The 21,281-nt window shown below is 44.2% G+C and overlaps 1 protein-coding gene across 3 annotated transcripts in view; it reads left to right on the top strand.

Annotated features, from left to right (window-relative positions):
- nos1 (nitric oxide synthase 1 (neuronal)) overlaps positions 1–21,281 on the top strand; it is an 82,271-nt gene that overhangs the window by 42,461 nt on the left and 18,529 nt on the right. For all 3 annotated transcript variants that reach the window (XR_008570053.1, XR_008570054.1, XM_054773361.1), the window contains exons 11-18: positions 327–428; positions 11,308–11,502; positions 11,578–11,663; positions 14,677–14,821; positions 16,332–16,436; positions 16,525–16,583; positions 16,660–16,776; positions 20,875–21,049. Coding sequence is in view for 1 of the 3 variants with exons in the window: in XM_054773361.1 (XP_054629336.1) it covers positions 327–428; positions 11,308–11,502; positions 11,578–11,663; positions 14,677–14,821; positions 16,332–16,436; positions 16,525–16,583; positions 16,660–16,776; positions 20,875–21,049 (984 nt within the window). In the remaining 2 variants the exon portion in view is untranslated. The remainder of the gene's footprint in view (positions 1–326; positions 429–11,307; positions 11,503–11,577; positions 11,664–14,676; positions 14,822–16,331; positions 16,437–16,524; positions 16,584–16,659; positions 16,777–20,874; positions 21,050–21,281) is intronic.

Below are 21,281 nucleotides of genomic sequence, written 5' to 3'. Positions count from 1 at the left end.
AAACCATGAAGAAAGCGCCTCAGGACACATTTTTGCTGGGTTTGTCTCCTGAAAATGGAGCTTGCAAATTGGACTGAGGGCATTTTATTCTCAAAGCTTAACTGGTAACATCAGCGCGTGATTCATTCACTCAATGAGATGATAATGTATCACTGGCTCTCCACAAATCCAGTTCTAGACTGAAGGCCGTTTAGATGAAACCGCCATGTATGAGAGCGAGGCGTTTCATTTCATTCTGGTGGTATACTTCCAGGATGGGAAATAAAAACTGGTTCAAATTAGACCAAAAAAAGGAAAAACTCGTCATTGTGAGTTTATTTCTGCAGGATATCGCCAACAAGATGGCCTTAGATACCAGGAAGTCCTCCTCCCTCTGGAAAGACCAAGCTCTGGTGGAGATCAACATCGCTGTTCTCTACAGCTTCCAGGTGGCTCCTCTTTCATTGTCTTCTTCTTCCACACACATGTTTACACCGTGACACAAGAATGTGTTCATTATGCTAAAAGCTATCCACTGTACAGCCGTGGACCTCGCCTGGCCTAAACACTGCCAGAAGCACTGACCCATGTTTACATGTTTACTTCACTTCTCTTACAGTTGTGCCTTGTTTAATGTCATTAATCTGCTCCAGAAGGTCTGACTCAAACCAAAATGGACTCCCCAATAGAAAAGAATGGAAATCCAATTCATCCGTCCCATACATCCAAAAATGTTAACAAAAAACACACTTTGCAGACAATAATTCTAGTTTTACATGCAAAAAATGATGCAAACATAATTACAAATGACAAATGAACGGAAAACTAAACATGATTCATCAACTTTGCTGAAATATGTTATGTATCGTTTGTAATTATGTTCCACAGTGTTTCTTGAGACGTCATCTGTACTTCTGTGAAGAAGGTGTCGGAGGTTTCGCTCCTCATCCGAAGAGCTTCGTCAGCGAACTAATAAGTGCTGGTAGCTTAGGCCTTAAATACAGTAAGAGTGGGCGGAATTGGTGTGCCAACACCCTCCTCCTATTGGTTCCTTACACTAAGCCTGGGCAGAGTAGTGGTATAATCCTCTCCTGCTATTAGCACCTCCGATAAAAGGGAAGTGTCGCTCCCTGAATTGGGTATGAACGACTCTGATACTGGCTCGTTAGCATCTATTGTTCTGGCTCGGCCCTGGCTCCACCTCATTTGCAAGACTAAGAGCTGTGGGTTTTGGTCTCAGTAACCTGCTGAACACAGGGTCCAAATTAAACCTCAAACCACCATTCCGATTCAATGATGGGTTCTGTTGTTTGACAAAAATAGCTTCCTTTACTCCTCTTTCAAACCATCAGTTTTCTTTGGCCAAAATCTTTACCTCGCTGTCCTGAAAGGAGTGATTGGTTGCTTTAAGGTGTAGATGTACTGCTGATTGAGGACCACTAGAATTGTCCCTGCGATGTTGATAAAGCCTTTTTTGGAGCATTTGCTTAGTTTCCCCAATGTAGTGCTCTTTGCATTCCTCATCTTTACAGTGGATGGAATAGACCACATTGCTCTGTTTTTGGTTTGGAGCCTTGTCTTTAGGATGCACTCATTTTTGTCTCAGGGTATTTACTGGTTTGAAATAGGTAGGAATTTTGTGTTGCCATAAGATCCTCTGGAGTTTTTCGGAGACCCCCGCTACATAAGGGACTACCACTCCTCTCCTTTTTGCTTCTGTGGGCTTTTGGGTTTCTTTCCCTACTCTCTTCTTTTGACATTTGTTAAAAGCCCACCGTGGGTACCCACAGGTTGAGAGCGCTCTCTGGACATGTTGTGTCTCCTTTTTCTTTCCCTCAGCACTAGTTGGTATTTGTTCCGCTCTATGTTGGAGGGTCCTAATAACCCTTAGTTTATGTTGTAGTGGATGGTTTGATTCAAAAAGCAGGTATTGGTCAGTGTGTGTGGCCTTTCTAAAGACCTCTGTAAGTAGCTGTCTGTCCTCTCCTATAATTACCTTGCAGTCTAAGTAGCATTGACTCTACCACGTACAATGTAGCAAAATATGTAAAAACAGTCTTATCCCCATTGGTAGGCAACACTGATCATCATATAGAGAACACAAAAGGGTTTGTGGCGAGCATCAAAGACCTCAGGTTGGAGCCAGAGGAAACTTTGGTGTCTTATGATGTGACTTCACTTTTCACATCTGTCCCCACCTCAGCAGCAGCTACTTCCAGAGGTCTTTAGAAAGGCCACACACACTGACCAATACCTGCTTTTTGAATCAAACCATCCACTACAACATAAACTAGGGGTTATTAGGACCCTCCAACATAGAGCGGAACAAATACCAACTAGTGCTGAGGGAAAGAAAAAGGAGACACAACATGTCTCATATGTCCATCTCATATTTTGTATAATTTTTTTGTTTTTTGTGTTTTTTGAATTTGCTCACCTCTGTACTTTGTTTGAGTTCCTTCCCTTAATCCGTTCCATAATTTAATTCCACATACAGAAATGCTGTGGCTTTTCAGCGTTGTTCTGGCGTAGAAATGTTTTAAGTTTCATTTTCCTCCATATAGACTACCTGCTAGTAAGTCATACTTATTAATAAATTTGTCCAACCTGTTATTAAATAGCGTCTCTATAATTTTAGAAAATTGAGGTAACAAGGAAACTGGTCGATAATTTCTAAATTGATGTTTATTTCCATTGGGGATAAGAGGGGGACAAAAAAAAGAGACAAGAGACAAGGACAACAGCAGCAACAACAATTGTGACAACAAGAACAGAACAACAGAAACATACAGAACTACATCAGCAAATAAATGTCTGTGACAACTATAAAGACGAACAAGGACATAAGGACAAAGGACAAAACAATATCAACAACCACAATGACAATGCTGCATTGAAACAGTCACACATAATAGTAGTAATGAAATGATGAACTATGATAGTGATCACAATGACAATACTGCATTGAAACAGTCACACATAATAGTAGTAATGAAATGATGAACTATGATAGTGATCACAATGACAATACTGCATTGAAACAGTCACACATAATAGTAGTAATGAAATGATGAACCATGATAGTGATCACAATGACAATACTGCATTGAAACAGTCACACATAATAGTAGTAATGAAATTATGAACTATGATAGTGATCACAATGACAATACTGCATTGAAACAGTCACACATAATAGTAGTAATGAAATGATGAACCATGATAGAAAACACAATGACAATACTGCATTGAAACAGTCACACATAATAGTAGTAATGAAATGATGAACTATGATAGAAAACACAATGACAATACTGCATTGAAACAGTCACACATAATAGTAGTAATGAAATGATGAACTAGGATAGTGATCACAATGACAATACTGCATTGAAACAGTCACACATAATAGTAGTCATGAAATGATGAACTATGATAGTGATCACAATGACAATACTGCATTGAAACAGTCACACATAATAGTAGTAATGAAATGATGAACTATGATAGTGATCACAATGACAATACTGCATTGAAACAGTCACACATAATAGTAGTCATGAAATGATGAACTATGATAGTGATCACAATGACAATACTGCATTGAAACAGTCACACATAATAGTAGTAATGAAATGATGAACTGTTATAGTGATCACAATGACAATACTGCATTGAAACAGTCACACATAATAGTAGTAATGAAATGATGAACTATGATAGAAAACACAATGACAATACTGCATTGAAACAGTCACACATAATTGTAGTAATGAAATGATGAACTATGATAGTGATCACAATGATAATACTGCATTGAAACAGTCACACATAATAGTAGTAATGAAATGATGAACTATGATAGTGAACACAATGACAATACTGCATTGAAACAGTCACACATAATAGTAGTAATGAAATGATGAACTATGATAGTGATCACAATGACAATACTGCATTGAAACAGTCACACATAATAGTAGTAATGAAATGATGAACTATGATCGTGGTCACAATGATAATACTGCATTGAAACAGTCACACATAATAGTAGTAATGAAATGATGAACTCTGATAGTGATCACAATGATAATACTGCATTGAAACAGTCACACATAATAGTAGTAATGAAATGATTATCTATGATCGTGAACAGAATGATAATTACTGTAATGCACATCGTTGTAAAAAAACCTATAATCATACTGCTGATATCACCGTCGCTGTAATAAAACCAACAACATGACACCCTGGTTAACTCAGTGAGTAATGTGGGGAAGTACGTATGTACTGCGAGTGTGCATATGTACAGGTATCTCTGTATGTGGGGAAGTCTTCATATATATAAAGGTGCAAGAATGTGTGGGCGTGTAATTGTCACTGAGAATGTATGAAAGGAAAGGGCCCGCCCTCCACCTCCCAGAGAGCCCTGCCCCAAATAGCCAGACCGAGCCCCCGCCGCCAGAAGGCCACCAGGCCCACAGGGGCAGGCAGCACAAAGATCAGCGCCCCAAGAGCCAGCCCAGAGAGCCCACCCTCCCGGGAAGACCAGCAAGGGGCTGCAGAGAGGTAATTCACTCTTCACCCCCACATCCCCATCCCAGCCATCCTCTACTCCCCTCTCCATAACTGATGATCAGGTGAGAAGTCAGCTGAGGAAGATCAAGGCAAGGAAGGCCCCGGGACCGGACGGCATCAGCCCTAGAATCCTCAAGGACTGTGCTGACCAGCTCTGTGGAGTTCTCAGGCACTTGTTCAACCTCAGCCTGAGCCTGGAGAAAGTCCCGGCCCTGTGGAAGACCTCCTGTGTGGTCCCGATCCCAAAGACACCGCGTCCCAAGGAGCCTAACCACTTCAGGCCTGTTGCCTTGACCTCTCACCTGATGAAGACCATGGAGAGGATTATCCTGCAGGACCTGCGACCCCTGGTGGGCACTCAGCTGGACCACCTGCAGTTTGCTTACCGGCCTCGGATCGGAGTGGACGACGCAGTGATCTACCTGCTGCACAGATCACTGCTATACCTGGAGGACAGCGGGAGCGCTGTGAGGGTTGTTTTTTGACTTCTCCAGTGCCTTCAACACCATCCAGCCGGCACTACTCAGAGTGAAGATGGAGAGTGTGGGAGTAGACCAACACCTGACTACATGGGTTATAGACTACCTCACCAACAGACCACAGTATGTGAGGCTCCGTCACTGTGTGTCTGACATGGTACTCTGCAGCACAGGTGCCCCTCAGGGTACGGTGCTCTCCCCTTTCCTCTTCACCCTCTACACCTCGGACTTCACACACAACTCCACACAGTGTCACATCCAGAAGTTCTCCTGATGACACAGCCATTGTTGGTTGTGTTTCAGAGGGGAATGATCTGGAATACAGGACGGTCATCAGGGACTTTGTCAGCTGGAGTGAGCTTAACCAGCTGCAACTCAACACCAGCAAGACAAAGGAGATGATCATTAACTTCCAGAGGAAAACATCTCACTTCACACCGGTGAACATCCAGGGAGCGGACATAGAGTTGGTAGACAGCTACAAATTCCTGGGTGTTCACCTCAACAACAAACTAGACTGGTCCGTCAACACCGACGCTCTCTACAAGAAGGGCCAGAGTCGCCTCCACCTGCTGAAGAGACTGAGGTCCTTTGGTGTGTGCAGGACTCTTTTACGGACCTTTTATGACTCTGTGGTGGCCTCAGCCATCTTCTATGCTGTGGGCTGCTGGAGAGGGGGCAGCACGGACAGGGACAGGAGCAGGATCAATAGGCTGATCAGGAGAGCGAGCTCTGTCCTGGACGGTCCTCTGGACTCCGTGGAGGAAGTGGGGGAGAGAAGGATGTTGGCTAAGCTGACATCCATCATGGACAACACCTCTCACCCGCTACATGACACTGTGGGTTCCCTTAGCAGCTCCTTCAGCAGCAGACTGTTACACCCACGGTGTAAGAAGGAGAGGTTCCGCAGGTCCTTCATACCGACCGCTGTCAGTCTCTACAACACCTGCACCACCTGAACCATGCTGTAGTCACGATGCTTTACTTTACTTTACTTTACTGTTCTCTTTACTTGTCTTGCTTGCTTGCTGCTGTAACAAGTAAATTTCCCCGCTGTGGGATAAATAAAGTACATACAATACAATACAATACAATACAACAATCCCAGCCAAAGACAGGGCGCCGGCGGGCCGGAGGACAGCCAACCCCTGAGACCAGCGAGAGATCACACCCAGTACCGGGGGCCACACACCGGCAGGCCCAGAGAGAAGCCCGCCCACGCCGGAAGCGCCGGCCCCCCCGCCTCCCACAGACCGGGGCCCAACAGAGCACAAAGAGCAGCGGCGACAAACGCCCAAGCACCCAGGAGAGCACGACCCCCCCAGCAGGCCCGGCCCCGAGGCAAACGTGATAAGGTGTGATTGCGTCTATTATGCAATTAAAAAAAAATAAATAAATAAAATAAGATAAAAGAGGACAGCTATGAAGAGCTGGTCTCTGTGTCCCTGAGGGGTGTATCTTTGTGCATGTATATGATATGGGTGTATGTGGATGATGCAATTAAAATTGGGGGACAGCTGCCGCTTGGTGGGCCCCTCACCTGACCAGCCCCCCCAAACCCTAAGTGTCTACTGTGCGATAAAAATTGGGGGGCAACAGGTCAGTGGCATGGCAGGGGCAAAGGAGCCCCTGCAAGGCAACTCTCCCCCCAACCACGCCCGACCGTAGGCCACCCCCCAAAGTCCTATATGTATGTGAGGTGGTGCAGTGGAAGAGGAAGGACGGGGGCCCCACATGCCCACACCCCAACGCCTCCCAAACCGAGCAGGGGGGGGACCAGGGACACATGACCGACTGGCCACCCACCACAGCCCAGGCTCGGTCGAACCACAGGCCGCAGGACACACCACAGGCCCTACCCGGCCCGCCAGGATGCCGAGTCCGGCCCACCCAACCCCCCAGAGGCGATACCCCCAGCGCCCCCCAACACCGGAGCCCCACCGCAGGTAGCGTCCACAGCGCCACCCCCAAACCTACAAACACCACGGACCAGCCACACGCCCCAAGGCAGACCCGACCGCCACCAGAACAGCGGGAACCGCACCCACGCGGCCTCCGCATACCACCACGGCCGGCAAGGGAGCAACCCTACGGCAACCACAAGAGAACTGGACCCCACATAGAGCAGAGCACGGCCACACCCACGAAGCACGCAAGCCAGAGGCGCCAAGGAGGGACAGAGAAGCAAGCACCGCATGACAGGGCCCACGAGAGGAGCGACCCCCCCGCCCGTCGCCCAAGCAAACGCCTCCGCAACGCTGCAGACCGGCCACCACCCCACCCCCCGCCCATCCACCAACACGCCAAGGGAGAAACCCCGGAGGCAGGGAGACAACCGCCAGCCAGGAAGCAGAGACTAGCCAGACACCAGCAAGTAGCAGGGACCGCCCGCCAGCCCCCCGCCAGCCCCACCACCAAAGCCACCCCCGACCGCCCCACCCCAAGGCAAGCATCCCCCCGTCGATCCCAGCCAGCGCCACGCAGGAGAACACCACGCTGCCCGCACCCGCACCCACACGCCCACCCGCCCTCGGCCACCACACCCCCCACCCACCACACCACAACAGCCCCGTCCCTGAAGGAAGAAAGCAAGGGATCACCCCACCCCTGCACCATGCCCCCCCACCCCAAGCCCAAACTGCACATCCGTGCATAAAATAAAAAAAGTAATAATTAAAAATAATAATTAAATTAAATATTAAATAATTAATTAAAAATAAAAAGCACCCCAACCCACCCTCCCACCCAGGGGAGATGGCTCCGCAGGAGCAGCTGGGCTCGAGCACCCCACCACGGGGAGAAGCCGGCCCCCACACCCCACACCGGACGACCCCACGCGGCAGCCGAGCAGGAGGGCCCAGGGCAGACCCCACCCCACCCCCAGAGGCAAAGGAGGCCGAGGGAGAGCCAGCGCCACCAGCCACACACGGGCCCCCCCTTAGCGGCAGTAGGCGCCCAGCACCCGCAGGATGCAGCACCCCGCCCTCCCACCACCCCAGAGGTCGACCAACGTGGCCCCCTGGACAGCCACCCCGCCCCTGCCCCATCACCCGACCCATCCCCACCCCCACCCACCAGCCCCCCGAGGCAGGCAGCCCAGCAAAGAAGACCCAGGACACCAAGCCCGCCCCGCCCGCCCTGGAGGTACCAGGGCCACCCAGCGACCAGGACGACACCCCAAGCCAGATGAGCAAGACTCTCAGGGGCAGAGACAGACGCCCTCAGCCCCTGAGAGTCAGGTCAGGGAATTAATTATTGGTGCCCATATAGACTGAAATTCTGACATTTGTTCCTTAGATTCAGCAGACATTCTCTCCATAGCTATATGATCTAACAAAAGATTTTTGTAAAGAGCTATGTTCACTTTCTTCCTTGATTTCCAATTGATGAGAATGGTTTTCTTGGCGATGCTAAATGCAGTGATGAGAAGCTGTGTTTGGTTTGTTTCTACATCAATTGTGGAGAGATCGCCCAGCAGGCATAGTAAAGGGGAGGTTGGAATGGAGAACCCAAGTGCCAAAGATAGGTACTCACACACTCCGTGCCAAACATTTTTAATGGGAGCACAGGTCCACATGGAGTGTAAGTAGTCATCTATTCTATGGTCTGAGCAGTGTGTACAGATGTTAGAGTCAGTTAAGCCCATTCTAAACATTCTATGTCCTGTGTAGTGTACTCTATGAAGGATTTTAAACTGAATCAGCTGTAGGTTGGGATTATTGATTAACCGGGAAGCATTGAGACATATTTGCTTCCAGAATTCAGGGTCACAGCTTTAGATAAATCTGAGTTCCATTTGGAGATTGCATTGTTAAAGTACAATATATAATTTAGATTATGTTTTAGGGGCATATATTCTTAAAAATTGGTCAATAGTGTTATTGCTTTCCCATGATATAGTCCTGAAACTTGCTTAATTATGGATTTAATTTGTATGTATTCAAGAAATTTGTTACGATTTATTCCATACTGTGTAACGAGGTCGTTAAATGAGATAAAGTTGTTTCCTATAATTATATTTTTCATACAACTTATTCCTTTTTCATGCCACGTCGGAAAATGTAATGGTTTCTTTTTAAGCCAGATATCAGGATTATTCCAGACGGGAGTGTATTGGCAAGGAGTGAGCGAGAATTTAGTTATTTTTAGAAATTCCCACCAAGCTGTCAGCGTGGTGCTTATATTTATACTTTTAAAACAATTATTTTTCTGGAGGATTTGGCTAATGAAGGGCAGGTTACAAATTGGGATTTCGTGGTTCAGTGATTGTTCGATGTCTAGCCATAAATAATCCAATGGGTTAGGTTTGATCCATTTTAAGATATACTGTAACCTGTTTGCAAGGAAGTAGTTGGAGAAGTTTGGGAGTTCTAAGCCCCCATATTCTTTAGATTTTTGTAACGTTTTGAAACTTATTCGTGCTGGCTTATTTTTCCAAATAAATTTATTTATATATGAATCTAATGACTTGAACCAAATTATAGATGTTTGGTGGGGATCATGAAAAACAGATAATTAACCTTTGGTAAAATCATCATTTTCACGGTGGATACTCTGCCTGTAAGTGAGATGGGCAAGGTTCTCCAACGTGCAAGATCATCCTCTATTGACTTCAATAGTGGAGTATAATTCAAACAGATCAGGTCTGACAGGTTGGAGGAAATGTTAATACCCAAATACTTAATGTTCCCTGAACACAGTGGTATAGAGGGGGTGCTCTGGAAACCAAAATTAATGGGCAGTACTGTGGATTTAGACCAGTTAATGGAGTAATCTGAGAAGGTGCTATAATTGTTAATGAGTGAGATAGATTGGTGAAGTGAAGAATGTGAATTATCGAGGAAGAGTAATACATCATCAGCATAAAGGCTTATCTTATGATGAACATTTGTGGTGTGGATCCCTTTAATATTTTTATGTTGTCGAATTGCAGCTTTCTACAGTTCTACAGTACAATCTCATTGATGACCCTTTTAATTGTTTCCATTTTGATTCCATAACAATCAGTTGATGTTTTTGCCTTAAAATGTTTGACAATGTCAGTGATCTCCTTTTTAGTTACAACAGTGAGAAACATGGAATTGAAATTCCTATCAAAAATATCATTCCATTCATCCATTGTGTCTTGTTTTGGAATTTCTTCTTCCAGTTTTGGTCCAATATTTACAAAATAATCGTTAAACATTTCAACTACCTCATTCATGTATGGCTGTGAAAAGATGTTTATATAACATGTGTTTGCAGCCTTGTCGCTATCATGGAATCATGTTTAGAAGACATGTTGTAAACAAGACATGACTTACTCTGTTCTGTGCCAACTTTGATGTCGTTGGTCTTTTTTTCCCTGTGTAGAGGCGGAATAGCATCCTTTTTCAAAATGCGTGTATAGCTTACTTTCAAACTAAATGCTTCTTGTAAAGGTGTTCCTTCATAGCAGTCGTCAGTGAAATGATCACTGCATAGGACAGAACTCCAGGCGGGCGTCCACCTGTCTCTTGTTCTCTGCACTTGCTTTGTCTGTTGTTGTCTTAAACCAGTGGTTTTTCATTATGTTCAGTAATGCCTCCACTGGGGGACAGAGATGTTTTTGGGCCACTCCTCGGTTCAACATACTATTACGAAACTGATAATATGCATTTATCTGTACTGTACAGACTGAACTCAAAACTGAAACCAATGAAATGCAACAAAATGGAAAGCAGTGAAGCAGACAAGCGTATTCAAGAGTCAAATTGCATGCTCGAGTATGACAAATTCATACTTGTCGGCAGGTCTGCACGAATATTGAAAGCCCTCCCTGCCTCGCGCTCCTCCCTGACAGTTCACCGCAACCCCTCAGGGGGGCCTACCCTGATATTTGAGAAGCACTGTCTGAAACCTTCCTCTTTTGGAAAAGAAAACAAACTTACAGTATCCCTGGGAAACCGTGAACATCCAGCAGCAACACGACGGTTTGGCATGACTACTATTTGGATGACCCATATACTGAACCAAGTCCACCATCTACCACACGTTTGTTTACTCTGCTTTAACTGAGAGGCGTCACCCCGATGACGTCACCTCCGGAAATGAGACTGAACTGTGAGAGCTAGCTCGTCATGCGTGGCGCCATCAACTATAAATGTAATTTTTGCAAATTTACCATTCACTTTAAAAAATGGAACAATGATGACAAACAATATATAACATTCTGTATTTAAGCAAAATTGATGAATCATGTCAGGGACCCTTTAAATGTGAACTACCTAAAGCGGCGCCGCCCTGCTTTCAGATGTGCAAAGTGACCATCGTGGACCATCACTCGGCCACTGAGTCCTTCATGAAGCACATGGAGAACGAGTACCGGGTGCGAGGGGGCTGTCCCGGTGACTGGGTGTGGATCGTGCCCCCCATGTCGGGAAGCATCACACCCGTCTTTCACCAGGAGATGCTGAACTACCGCCTCACGCCGTCCTTTGAGTACCAGGTGAGTCGTCTCCTCTGATTTCTCATTTCCTGCTTGGAAAAAAAGCCAACTAGTCTCCCTTCCCGTCTGCTGTAGGCGGATCCCTGGAACACTCACGTGTGGAAAGGAGTCAATGGGACGCCCACCAAGAAAAGAGCCATCGGATTCAAGAAGCTTGCCAAGTGAGTGTGCGCCGATGGTGAACATTTGTCCTGCTTTACACAAAATGAGGGCCGCATAGCACGCGATCATCCGAGGCGGGGAACAATCACTTTTGTGAAGATGTGTGTACTCGACTGTAAAGTATATTCAATCAGCACCTCAGGGGGGTAATCACACCTTTGTTGGGAAGGGGGAGGGGGGGCGCTTGTGTGTACATGCGTTCTCGGATTAATTGCCTGCAGGATGACAAGCTCAGTAATCACAATTGTCATCTGTCCGCCTCGTCGGCTACCCACTGGACCGAACATCCATTTTTCTCATCTTTTTAGCGTCCTGCTAACATATGCATGGTAAGAGAAGCCGTCCAGCCCAACACCCCAACCCCCGGCATTTTTGTTTTTTCAATACTACATAAAAGCAGCCTGCATAAGAACATTAAATATGACCATTGTAGAGCCACACAAAAAAAAGCAATTTAAGTTGTTATGTAACAAATTTTCAAGAATAATAAAAAATAAAATTGCAAATTCAGCATTTTCAGACAAAACGGAGCAGTCTGTCATCTAATGTTTAAATGCAGTCCATCATATACTATAATATTTCACTTTGTCCCAGAAATAAAACAAATATTGACCTGTGTGTTATTTCAATAGTATTTGCATTGCCGGAAAATGTACACATTAATAATGATGATTTTATGCACATAATATTTGGACTGGATTTACGTTCCCAACCTAAAAACCTTCTAAAATCTTTTTTTTTCATATTACGACTTTAAAACAAGAATATATTTCTTCTGACATTATTTTTCATCACAATATGACACGTTTATTCTGGTAACAATGAGGCTTCCTTTCTCATCACAATACAAATTTTTTCTCTTAAGTTTTTGGATTTTGTGAATGTAAAATTACGGCTCGTTTTTCCATTTCTGTTGTTGTTTTTTGTTTCAATTCAACAATTCAATTCAACAATTTCAACTTTCTTCTTGTAAATTTTCTTGTCATAATTACGACTTTTATCCCATCATATTTATTGACTTTATTCTCATAATATTATAACTTGTTCCCCAACTTAGTTTTCCAAAAATGACAACTTTATTTTGTTTTGTTTCTCATAATATGACGACTTGTTAAAATAAACATATTTCTTCTTTAACATTTCAAGTCCAGCTCAAGAATTGTGAGCACTGGGACCCCACAGGGGTGTGTGCTGAGTCCGCTCCTCTACACGCTCTTCACCTACGATTGCGTGGAAGAAGTCCCAAAGGAGACTGTACTTCCTGCGAAGACTGAGGAAATTTGGCATGTCCACCACAATCCTGAGTTGCTTCTACAGATGCACTATGGAAAGTGTCCTTACCGCCTCCATCACTGTTTGGTACGGTAACTGTACAACACGTGATAGGAAGGCACTCCAGCGGGTGATCAAGACCTCACAGAACATTGTTGGGGCAGCCCTCCCCTCACTGCAAGACATTTATAAAACTAGAGTCCTACGAAGAACACACAACCTCATCAAGGACAGCACACATCCACAACACTCATTATTCACACTCCTACCGTCAGGCAGACGCTACAGGAGTTTGAAGTCCAGGACCACAAGGCTGGCAAACAGCTTTTACCCACAGGCCATCAGGCTTCTCAACGAAGCACTCGCACACGCCGCACGCAACACACGCACACACTCATAGCACTTTATTTATTTATTTGTATTAATGTCTCTTCTGTTGTTGTTGCTTAATTTATTGGTATTTATGTTTCTTATGTTCTTATTCATTTTCTTGTGTTTTCTTTCTTTTTTTGGGAGAATAAACAGAACAAGAATTTCATTGCATAGCAGAACCACCAGTTTTACTGTGCATATGACAATAAAACTCTTGAATCTTGAGTCTAAAATGACATGACTTTTCCTCATAATATTAAGATTTTCTTGTTAGAATATTTCATTTATTCCCACAACATTTTGTCTTTATTCTGGTAACATTACTTTTTCCACAACCTAATTTTCCAAAAATGGCAACTTTTTCTCATAATATTCCTTTTTTTTAATGATGTCTTTCTTTAACTCATTCAGTAACCAAAACCAAAGATGTAACAGCGTACGTAACAAGAACGTAACATTGTATTTATATGTCTTTTAGGTTTTTGTGCAACGCCCCGCTGATGGGTTTCACTTCAGAGCAATTTTAAGCCATAAAAACGATTGAATGAATTAATTATGCCACTAAAATAACGTTATTTTTTTCTCATATAAAGTCCTTGTTCAATTATTTACTAAATGACTTCCAGGCTGCACTTTGGACACCCACGTTGATGGTTTTTTACATTGACATATAGAAACGTGTCCTGCTGAAGTTAAAAGAGATATTTTGAGCAACATTGTTCATTGATACTTTAAGAAGTTAGCACGTACCCCCTGAGCGTGATAGTCACTTCCCCGTGGGCCAAAAAGGAGCTCCCAACTAACCACATTGCTTGTTTGAAAAAAACAAATGTCACTGTGTTAAAAAGTCACATTTGGCGTCCCAACTAGCGAGCTAGCTAGCCGCTGCCAGTGACAGCTAGCCAAAACGTGTAAACAAAGATGCAAGAAAAGCCTGTTTCAAGCTGTCAAACTGAAGGCGTTGAGGTTTTACAGACTTGAGGTTTTTCTCGCTGTGCGTCCCATGTCGGTTCAACCCGGCTGGCAACCCTCACGTAACACAGCTCGCACGCAGGCTTTAGGGTCACGTGTTTTTTACAGAATCAGCTGATGTCGATGATGTTGAAGCAACATTTTTTTGGAAACCAACAATTGTTTTTTTGCTTTTCTATGGACCAGGTGAACTTGCACGAGACGCATGAGTAGGTAAACGTTAGGACGAAAGAACATCTGCTTTTTCAGGGTTCGGCGCTTCCCGTCTCGTTTGTCACTTTCATCAAAACTCACTTTTTTCACAACATTTCAGTGCAGGCGGAAAACGAGCTGGGCGGAAAGGAATTCTGATGGTACCCAGTTGCTCATTGCCAGTGTATGTTTGTGTGTTTGCAGGGCGGTGAAGTTCTCGGCCAAGCTGATGGGTCAGGCCATGGCAAAGAGAGTCAAGGCCACCATCCTGTTCGCCACCGAGACGGGCAAGTCTCACGATTACGCCAAAACCCTGTGTGAAATCTTCAAGCACGCCTTCGACGCAAAGGTACGCTTGCCTCGGCCTTGCATCATCTCATGAGGAGTGTTTCAAAAGAGCTCTTTACCGCGTGCCCTCCCTCCTTCCCTCCTCGCCGGGGCGGACAAACGGCGAGCCGAGACCAACAACAAAGTGTACGCCTTTTCTCACATCCTCGTCTCCTGTCATGCGGCAGGCAAAGTGCCGCGGGTCAGCTGCGAGATTTAAGCAGCCGAGCTTGTTTAAGACGCCGAAGTACTGCCGGCTGTGTAAATCTGTGCAGAACAAAAATATATAAATGACAAAAAAAAAGCAAGCATCGCTCAATCACACATTGTGTGCTTTTCCCCTGCGGGTCATGTCTTATTTTGCCCGTGTGATCAATCATACAGGAAGACAATCATGCACGCGTCGGCTGTGTGGATGTGCGTGGCAGCGGGAGTGGGCGTGTGGGTGTGCACGGCAGGCAGATGCAAACGCCCCGCGGCGGCTCCCTGCTAAGGCTTCCTCTTCATGCCTTTGCTCGTGTGAACTGTACCAACGAAGATGCGGTTCAGTGCGTACCCGGGTTTTAAGATTGCGGTCAGGTTTGTTTTGGGGTACAGTGAGGGGACTCAGTGGCACGGTGGCCTGTTGGTTAGCATGTTGGCCACACTGTAAGGAATAATGAAAAGAAAGGTTGAATTTTTAGCAAAAATAGAAGGGTACCTGTACCAGAAAAAAGTAATAATTTTATAAGAAAATACCGTGATTTTATGAGGAAAGAAACTGTGTACTCCTATGAGAGAGAGCAGTCATTTTATGAGGAAAATACCACAATTTTGTGGGGAAAAAATGTGCACCTCAAAGAGAAAAAAACGTACACTTATGAGAAAATACTGCAAGAAAAAAGACGTAATATTATGAAAAAAAATAGAAAAAGAAAAGAAATTAGTGCAATTTTCCAAGATGATGGTAATATAAGGAAAAAGTTCTAATTTTAGGAGAAGAACTCGAACTAATCGTACAAAAATAAATTCGTAATGTGATGAGAAAAGTTGGAATTTTCAGCTTAAATAAAGAGGGCGTACAGCTCCCAGAAAGAGCAATAAAGATATGAGAAAATACCACCAAGTTATGAGACCAAAAGCGCACAGTAATAATTTTGTGAGAAAGTACCGCCAGTACCTCTAAGAAAAAAGTAATATATTTAAGAGAAAATACTGAAATTTTACGATAAAAAAGTTGCAATATTCTGAAAAAAAAATGCAAGCAGCTAGTGCAATTTCACAAGATGACAGTCGTGATATGAGGAAAAAGAATAACTTTTAATTTCACTACAAAAAAGTCGTAATATTATGAGAAAAGTTAAAATTGTCAGCATAAAAAAGGGTGTACGGCTATGAGAAAGTAATAGCAATAGTTTTATGAGAAAGTACCACAAAGTTATGAGAAAAAAATGTACCTCTATGAGGAAAAAGTAATAATTATATGAAAAAATTCATCAAGCGTCGTGGCGGAAGTGTGAGACAAGGCTCCTCTTGTGTGTCGGCACTGACAGGTGATGTCCATGGACGAGTACGACATGGTGGACCTGGAGCACGAGACGCTGGTGTTGGTGGTGAGCAGCACGTTCGGCAACGGCGACCCGCCTGAAAATGGAGAGGTAGAGATCCTCATGTCATTATTGCTTGGTTGGAGGCGGCGTCCTCTTCGTTCAGCTGCCTGAAATCTCCGTCCCCGCTTTGTTGTAGAAATTCGGAGCGGCCTTAATGGAGATGCGGCACCCGACGTCAAACACTGAAGACAGAAAGTGGGTTGGGTTTTTTTGTCTGTCGCTTTCCCACCTCTCCGCCTCGCATCCCACGACTCATCTGTGTGTTTCCCAGGAGTTACAAGATTCGTTTCAACAGCGTGTCCTCCTACTCGGACACCAGGAAGTCCTCCAGCGACGAGCCCGAAGCGAAGGTCAACTTTGAGAGCACCGGACCGCTCGCCAACGTCAGGTACAGTGACGTGAAAAGTTCACAAAGCAGCTTCTCTTTCTTCTTCTTCTGAAAAATTGCATCTGATAAAGCAGCCTTCCCCAAACTTGTTCAAACTCATGCTAATGATGCAATGATGATGTCATGACGTCTTGCGCTTTGCATATATTTCTACTTACATACATGTGCCAGTCTAATGCCAATACATCAGGGGTGTCCAAACTGCAGCCTGTGGTCAGGGGACGAAAAATACAGAAAGAAATAATACATCAAATAAATATGGAACAGTATACTGAATGTATTTTCGGTATGATCTGTCACATTTTCTTAAATCAAAATTCCAGATTTCCTGATCAAACACAGGGAAGAAACCTAAGGCGATGCAAGGCTTCTCGCCTACCCGCTGAGTTTGTGTTTGTCAGCCTGTGACTTAGAGTACACCTGTATTGCATTTGCACAGCCTAGAGGGCGCCACTAATGTCCTTAACAGTCATGTAAAAATATATACAGCATATCTATACTGGGGATGGACGGTTGACCAAATTTTAAAACAACATTATTCATTGTTTGCATCACATTGCAAGCTAGTGCGCAAACTAGTTAGCCTCAAATGTATTTTTTCTAAACCTAAAAAGCCAAAAACATCCTATCCACACGGGATAGGAGGAGAACCTCTTTTCACTCTATCCTGTGGGACATGCCATGGCTGGCTTCATCCAGGATTAAGGTAATGTAATGCAAGCTACTGTTTCGATGCTTTGTGGCGGTACTGCCACCTCGTGACCATAATACTACATAACACTTGTATTTCAATGTTTTGACTAATAATAGACCATAGTCTACCAGGAAACAGAGCTCAGTTATTCATTCATTTAGCGAGGCAGCGACAATTGAACCAACTGTATACCCAAACTCACCAGGAGATGATCAGGCTTTTACAACAAAGTATAAAACTTTTCCTGGAGAAAGGAAAGGCTGCATATACAAGGGAACAGGTAAAGGGAACAACATCAAATGTTTTTCAGTTCATAAAAATAATGGACAAGGTCTGGGCACCCCTGTAAGACATGACATGAGTTTGGGTCCTAGAAGAGAAATCACATTTCTAATTTGGATACAGAGCTGAAAAAAAAGTTTGGTGAAAAAGAAAGTTTGGGAAACCATTGCTTTAAAAAGTGGGAAAAGGGATGGATGGATGATGGATGGATGAATGATGGCATGAATGGAGATGGTACCCGCAGGCCAGGAAAGACGATTGTGATGGATGATGGCAAGAAGGAGGAAGGTGGATGGCAAATAAAGAAACAAGAAGGATGATCAGTCATAGTTATTAAAGGGTCCCTGACTGATTGATCAGATTTGCTTAAATATGTTCTATATTGTTTGTCATTATCTTCTACATTGTTCCATTTTTGAAAGCAAACAGTACATTTGCAAATGACATTCGTAGCTCATTTCCGGAAGTCACGCCATCGGGGTACCATCACGCAGGTAAACAAACATGGCGGAGTACGAGACAGAGGATGTTTACGGTGATTATAGCCAAGATTAGAGCAACGCCTCAATAGTTTTCGAGGAGAAAAGAAGGGAGAAACACTTGGAGATGATTGCAGAACATGGACTTAAGCCGTAAGACATGGAGATGAACATTGGTCGCCTTCAAAACATAGAATGGTAAGTGTAAATGACTCTGGAGGTGCTTACCCTATAATTACTGTTTTCTTAATGAGCGTAAGGGGGTCTTTATAGCCTGATTTATAGCCTGATCATTAACTTCCAGAGGAAAACATCTCACTTTACCCCGTGAACATCCAGGGCGCGGACATAGAGTTGGTAGACAGCTACAAATTCCTGGGTGTTCACCTTAACAACAAGCTGGACTGGTCCGTCAACACCCACGCCCTCTACAAGAAGGGCCAGAGTCGCCTCCACCTGCTGAGGAGACTGAGGTCCTTTGGTGTGTGCAGGACTCTTTTACGGCCCTTCTATGACTCTGTGGTGGCCTCAGCCATCTTCTATGCTGTGGTCTGCTGGAGAGGGGGCAGCACGGACAGGGACAGGAGCAGGATCAATAGACTGATCAGGAGAGCGAGCTCTGTCCTGGACGGTCCTCTGGACTCCGTGGAGGAAGTGGGGGAGAGAAGGATGTTGGCTAAGCTGACATCCATCATGGACAACACCTCTCACCCGCTACATGACACTGTGGGTTCCCTTAGCAGCTCCTTCAGCAGCAGACTGTTACACCCACGGTGTAAGAAGGAGAGGTTCCGCAGGTCCTTCATACCGACCGCTGTCAGGCTCTACAACACCTGCACCACCTGAACCATGTTGTAGTCAATATGTATTCTTTACACTGTATTCTTTACTTGTCTTGCTGCTGTAACAAGTAAATTTCCCCGCTGTGGGATAAATAAAGTACATACTGTACATACATACATACATACATACATACATACATACATACATACATTTATTTTGTATTCCATCTCCCCCACAGTAAACATACATATGGCTGTTATATAACATGTATCATGCTTTACAGCCTTGTTGCTATCATGGAATAACGTTTACAAGACATTATGTAAACTAGACAAGCACTCGCAGCACCAAAGCCCCCCCCATATTGTGATTTACATCATAAACATTAGTCCTTTATTTATTTGATCTACACATTTAGATTCCTTGACCATGAAAACATAGCATTAGCAATTGGATTCATAATGATATCAATATTGGTTCAGCAGTTCTTCACAAAACTGGTGATTGCCGTAATGGCGGTTTTCTTCTGGATCTAGATCCATAAAACAAATCCGTTGGCACATGCCAGATGCCACAGTGTCTAGGCTAGGATTTCATTTTCTGGATCAGTCTTTGATATTTTGTAGAACCTGTTGGATACTTGTCCAGTATTTTTTTCCCAAATCCTTTTTTGTGGAGTTGTAAGCACAAATGCCGAAAATGGTCGTAGCTTGCAATGTTAAAGAGTCCTTTAAAAAGTTCCTGCATGCAGACTGTGGTCTGGATCACCCCGAAAATTTAACCAGTTCTTCCATATCTCGTTTCCGACAATTCCTGAAAATTTCATCCAAATCCATTCAGAACTTTCAGTTATTTTGAACACAAACAAACAGATAAACACCGGCAAAAACACAGGAAACAAGACATGAGTTACTCTGTTCTGTGGCAACTTTGACGTCATTCTTCTTGTCTTTTTTTAAATAGCATCCTTTTTCAAAATGCGTTTATAGCCTACATTCAAGCCAAATGCTTCTTGTAAAGGTGTTCCTTCATAGCAGTCGTCAGTGTCTGTCTCTCGTTCTCTGCACTTGCTTCGTCCATTGTTGTCTTAAACGTTCCTCTTTTGGAAAAGAAAACAAACTTACAGTATCCTGGGATACTGTGAACATTCAGTAACACAGCATTTTGGCATGACTGCTATTTTGATGAAAAATAAACTTAACCGAGTTCACCGTCTACCTCGAGAAGCCTTTGTTTACTCTGCTTTAGCTGAGAGGCGTCAGCCTGGTGACGTCACTTCCAGAAAGGAGACTGAACTGTGAGCTAGTTTGAACTATAAATGTCATTTATGCAAATTTAACGTTCACTTTCAAAAGTGGAACAATGTGGAACATAATTGCAAACAATATATAATATATTTAAGCAAAGTTGATGACCTGTGCCAAGGACCCTGTAAGTATGGAGGAGTTTATGGATGGGTTCAAAAAAAGGAAGGAAGGATGATAGACGAAAGAGAAGAAGCACGAAGGATGATGATCATGGTGTATTCTGTCTTCGGTACCTTCGAATCAATCGTTGGTGAGTCTTTTGCCGTCCTGGGCTCGGCGCTCTAAGCCTTCTAAAGAAATGACTTCCTGTGAACGTGTTCTTGTGAAAGCAGTTGCAATGGCGCCGATGTCTGCAAGACCACCAGTCAGGAAAACGGCAAGACGACGTGCTCAGACTCCCTGCAGGGAAAGCAGCGGGAACGAAAACGGCTAAAGTATTGGCCAACACGTTGGCTGTTCTCACGTTTGGGGGGACGGTTGCCTATGCTTTCTTGTGGGCGGGGGGGGGCTTTTGTATTGCCTTAACACTGTCGCCACCCGTTGTGTGCTCTAGGTTCTCGGTCTTTGGCCTGGGATCCAGGGCCTACCCACACTTCTGCGCCTTTGCCCACGCTATAGACACGCTCTTTGAGGAGCTCGGGGGGGAGCGCATCCTCCGCATGGGGGAGGGGGATGAGCTGTGCGGCCAGGAGGAGTCCTTCAGAACCTGGGCCAAGAAGGTTTTTAAGGTTGGTTGATGATGAACTCATTCAATCCCAGCCATTTTTCAAAATTCAACCCTTTCAGTACCACCCACTTTAGACGATTTTGACTGATCTTTCAAGGGACACAAAATATTGGGTACTATGGCATTATAAACATGGAACCTACCAAAACAAAGATTAGACTCCCGCCCCTTCCTCAGAAAGAAAAAGTTTGTTTCTATCTTTTTCTGTTCTTTAGTAATCAGCAGTAGAACAT

The sequence above is a fragment of the Dunckerocampus dactyliophorus genome, chromosome 4 (assembly GCF_027744805.1).
Source record: "Dunckerocampus dactyliophorus isolate RoL2022-P2 chromosome 4, RoL_Ddac_1.1, whole genome shotgun sequence".
NCBI classification, from domain to species: Eukaryota; Metazoa; Chordata; class Actinopteri; order Syngnathiformes; family Syngnathidae; genus Dunckerocampus; species Dunckerocampus dactyliophorus.
The sequence above is the reverse complement of the archived record's forward strand: the minus strand, read 5'-3'. Positions and strand labels throughout refer to the sequence as shown.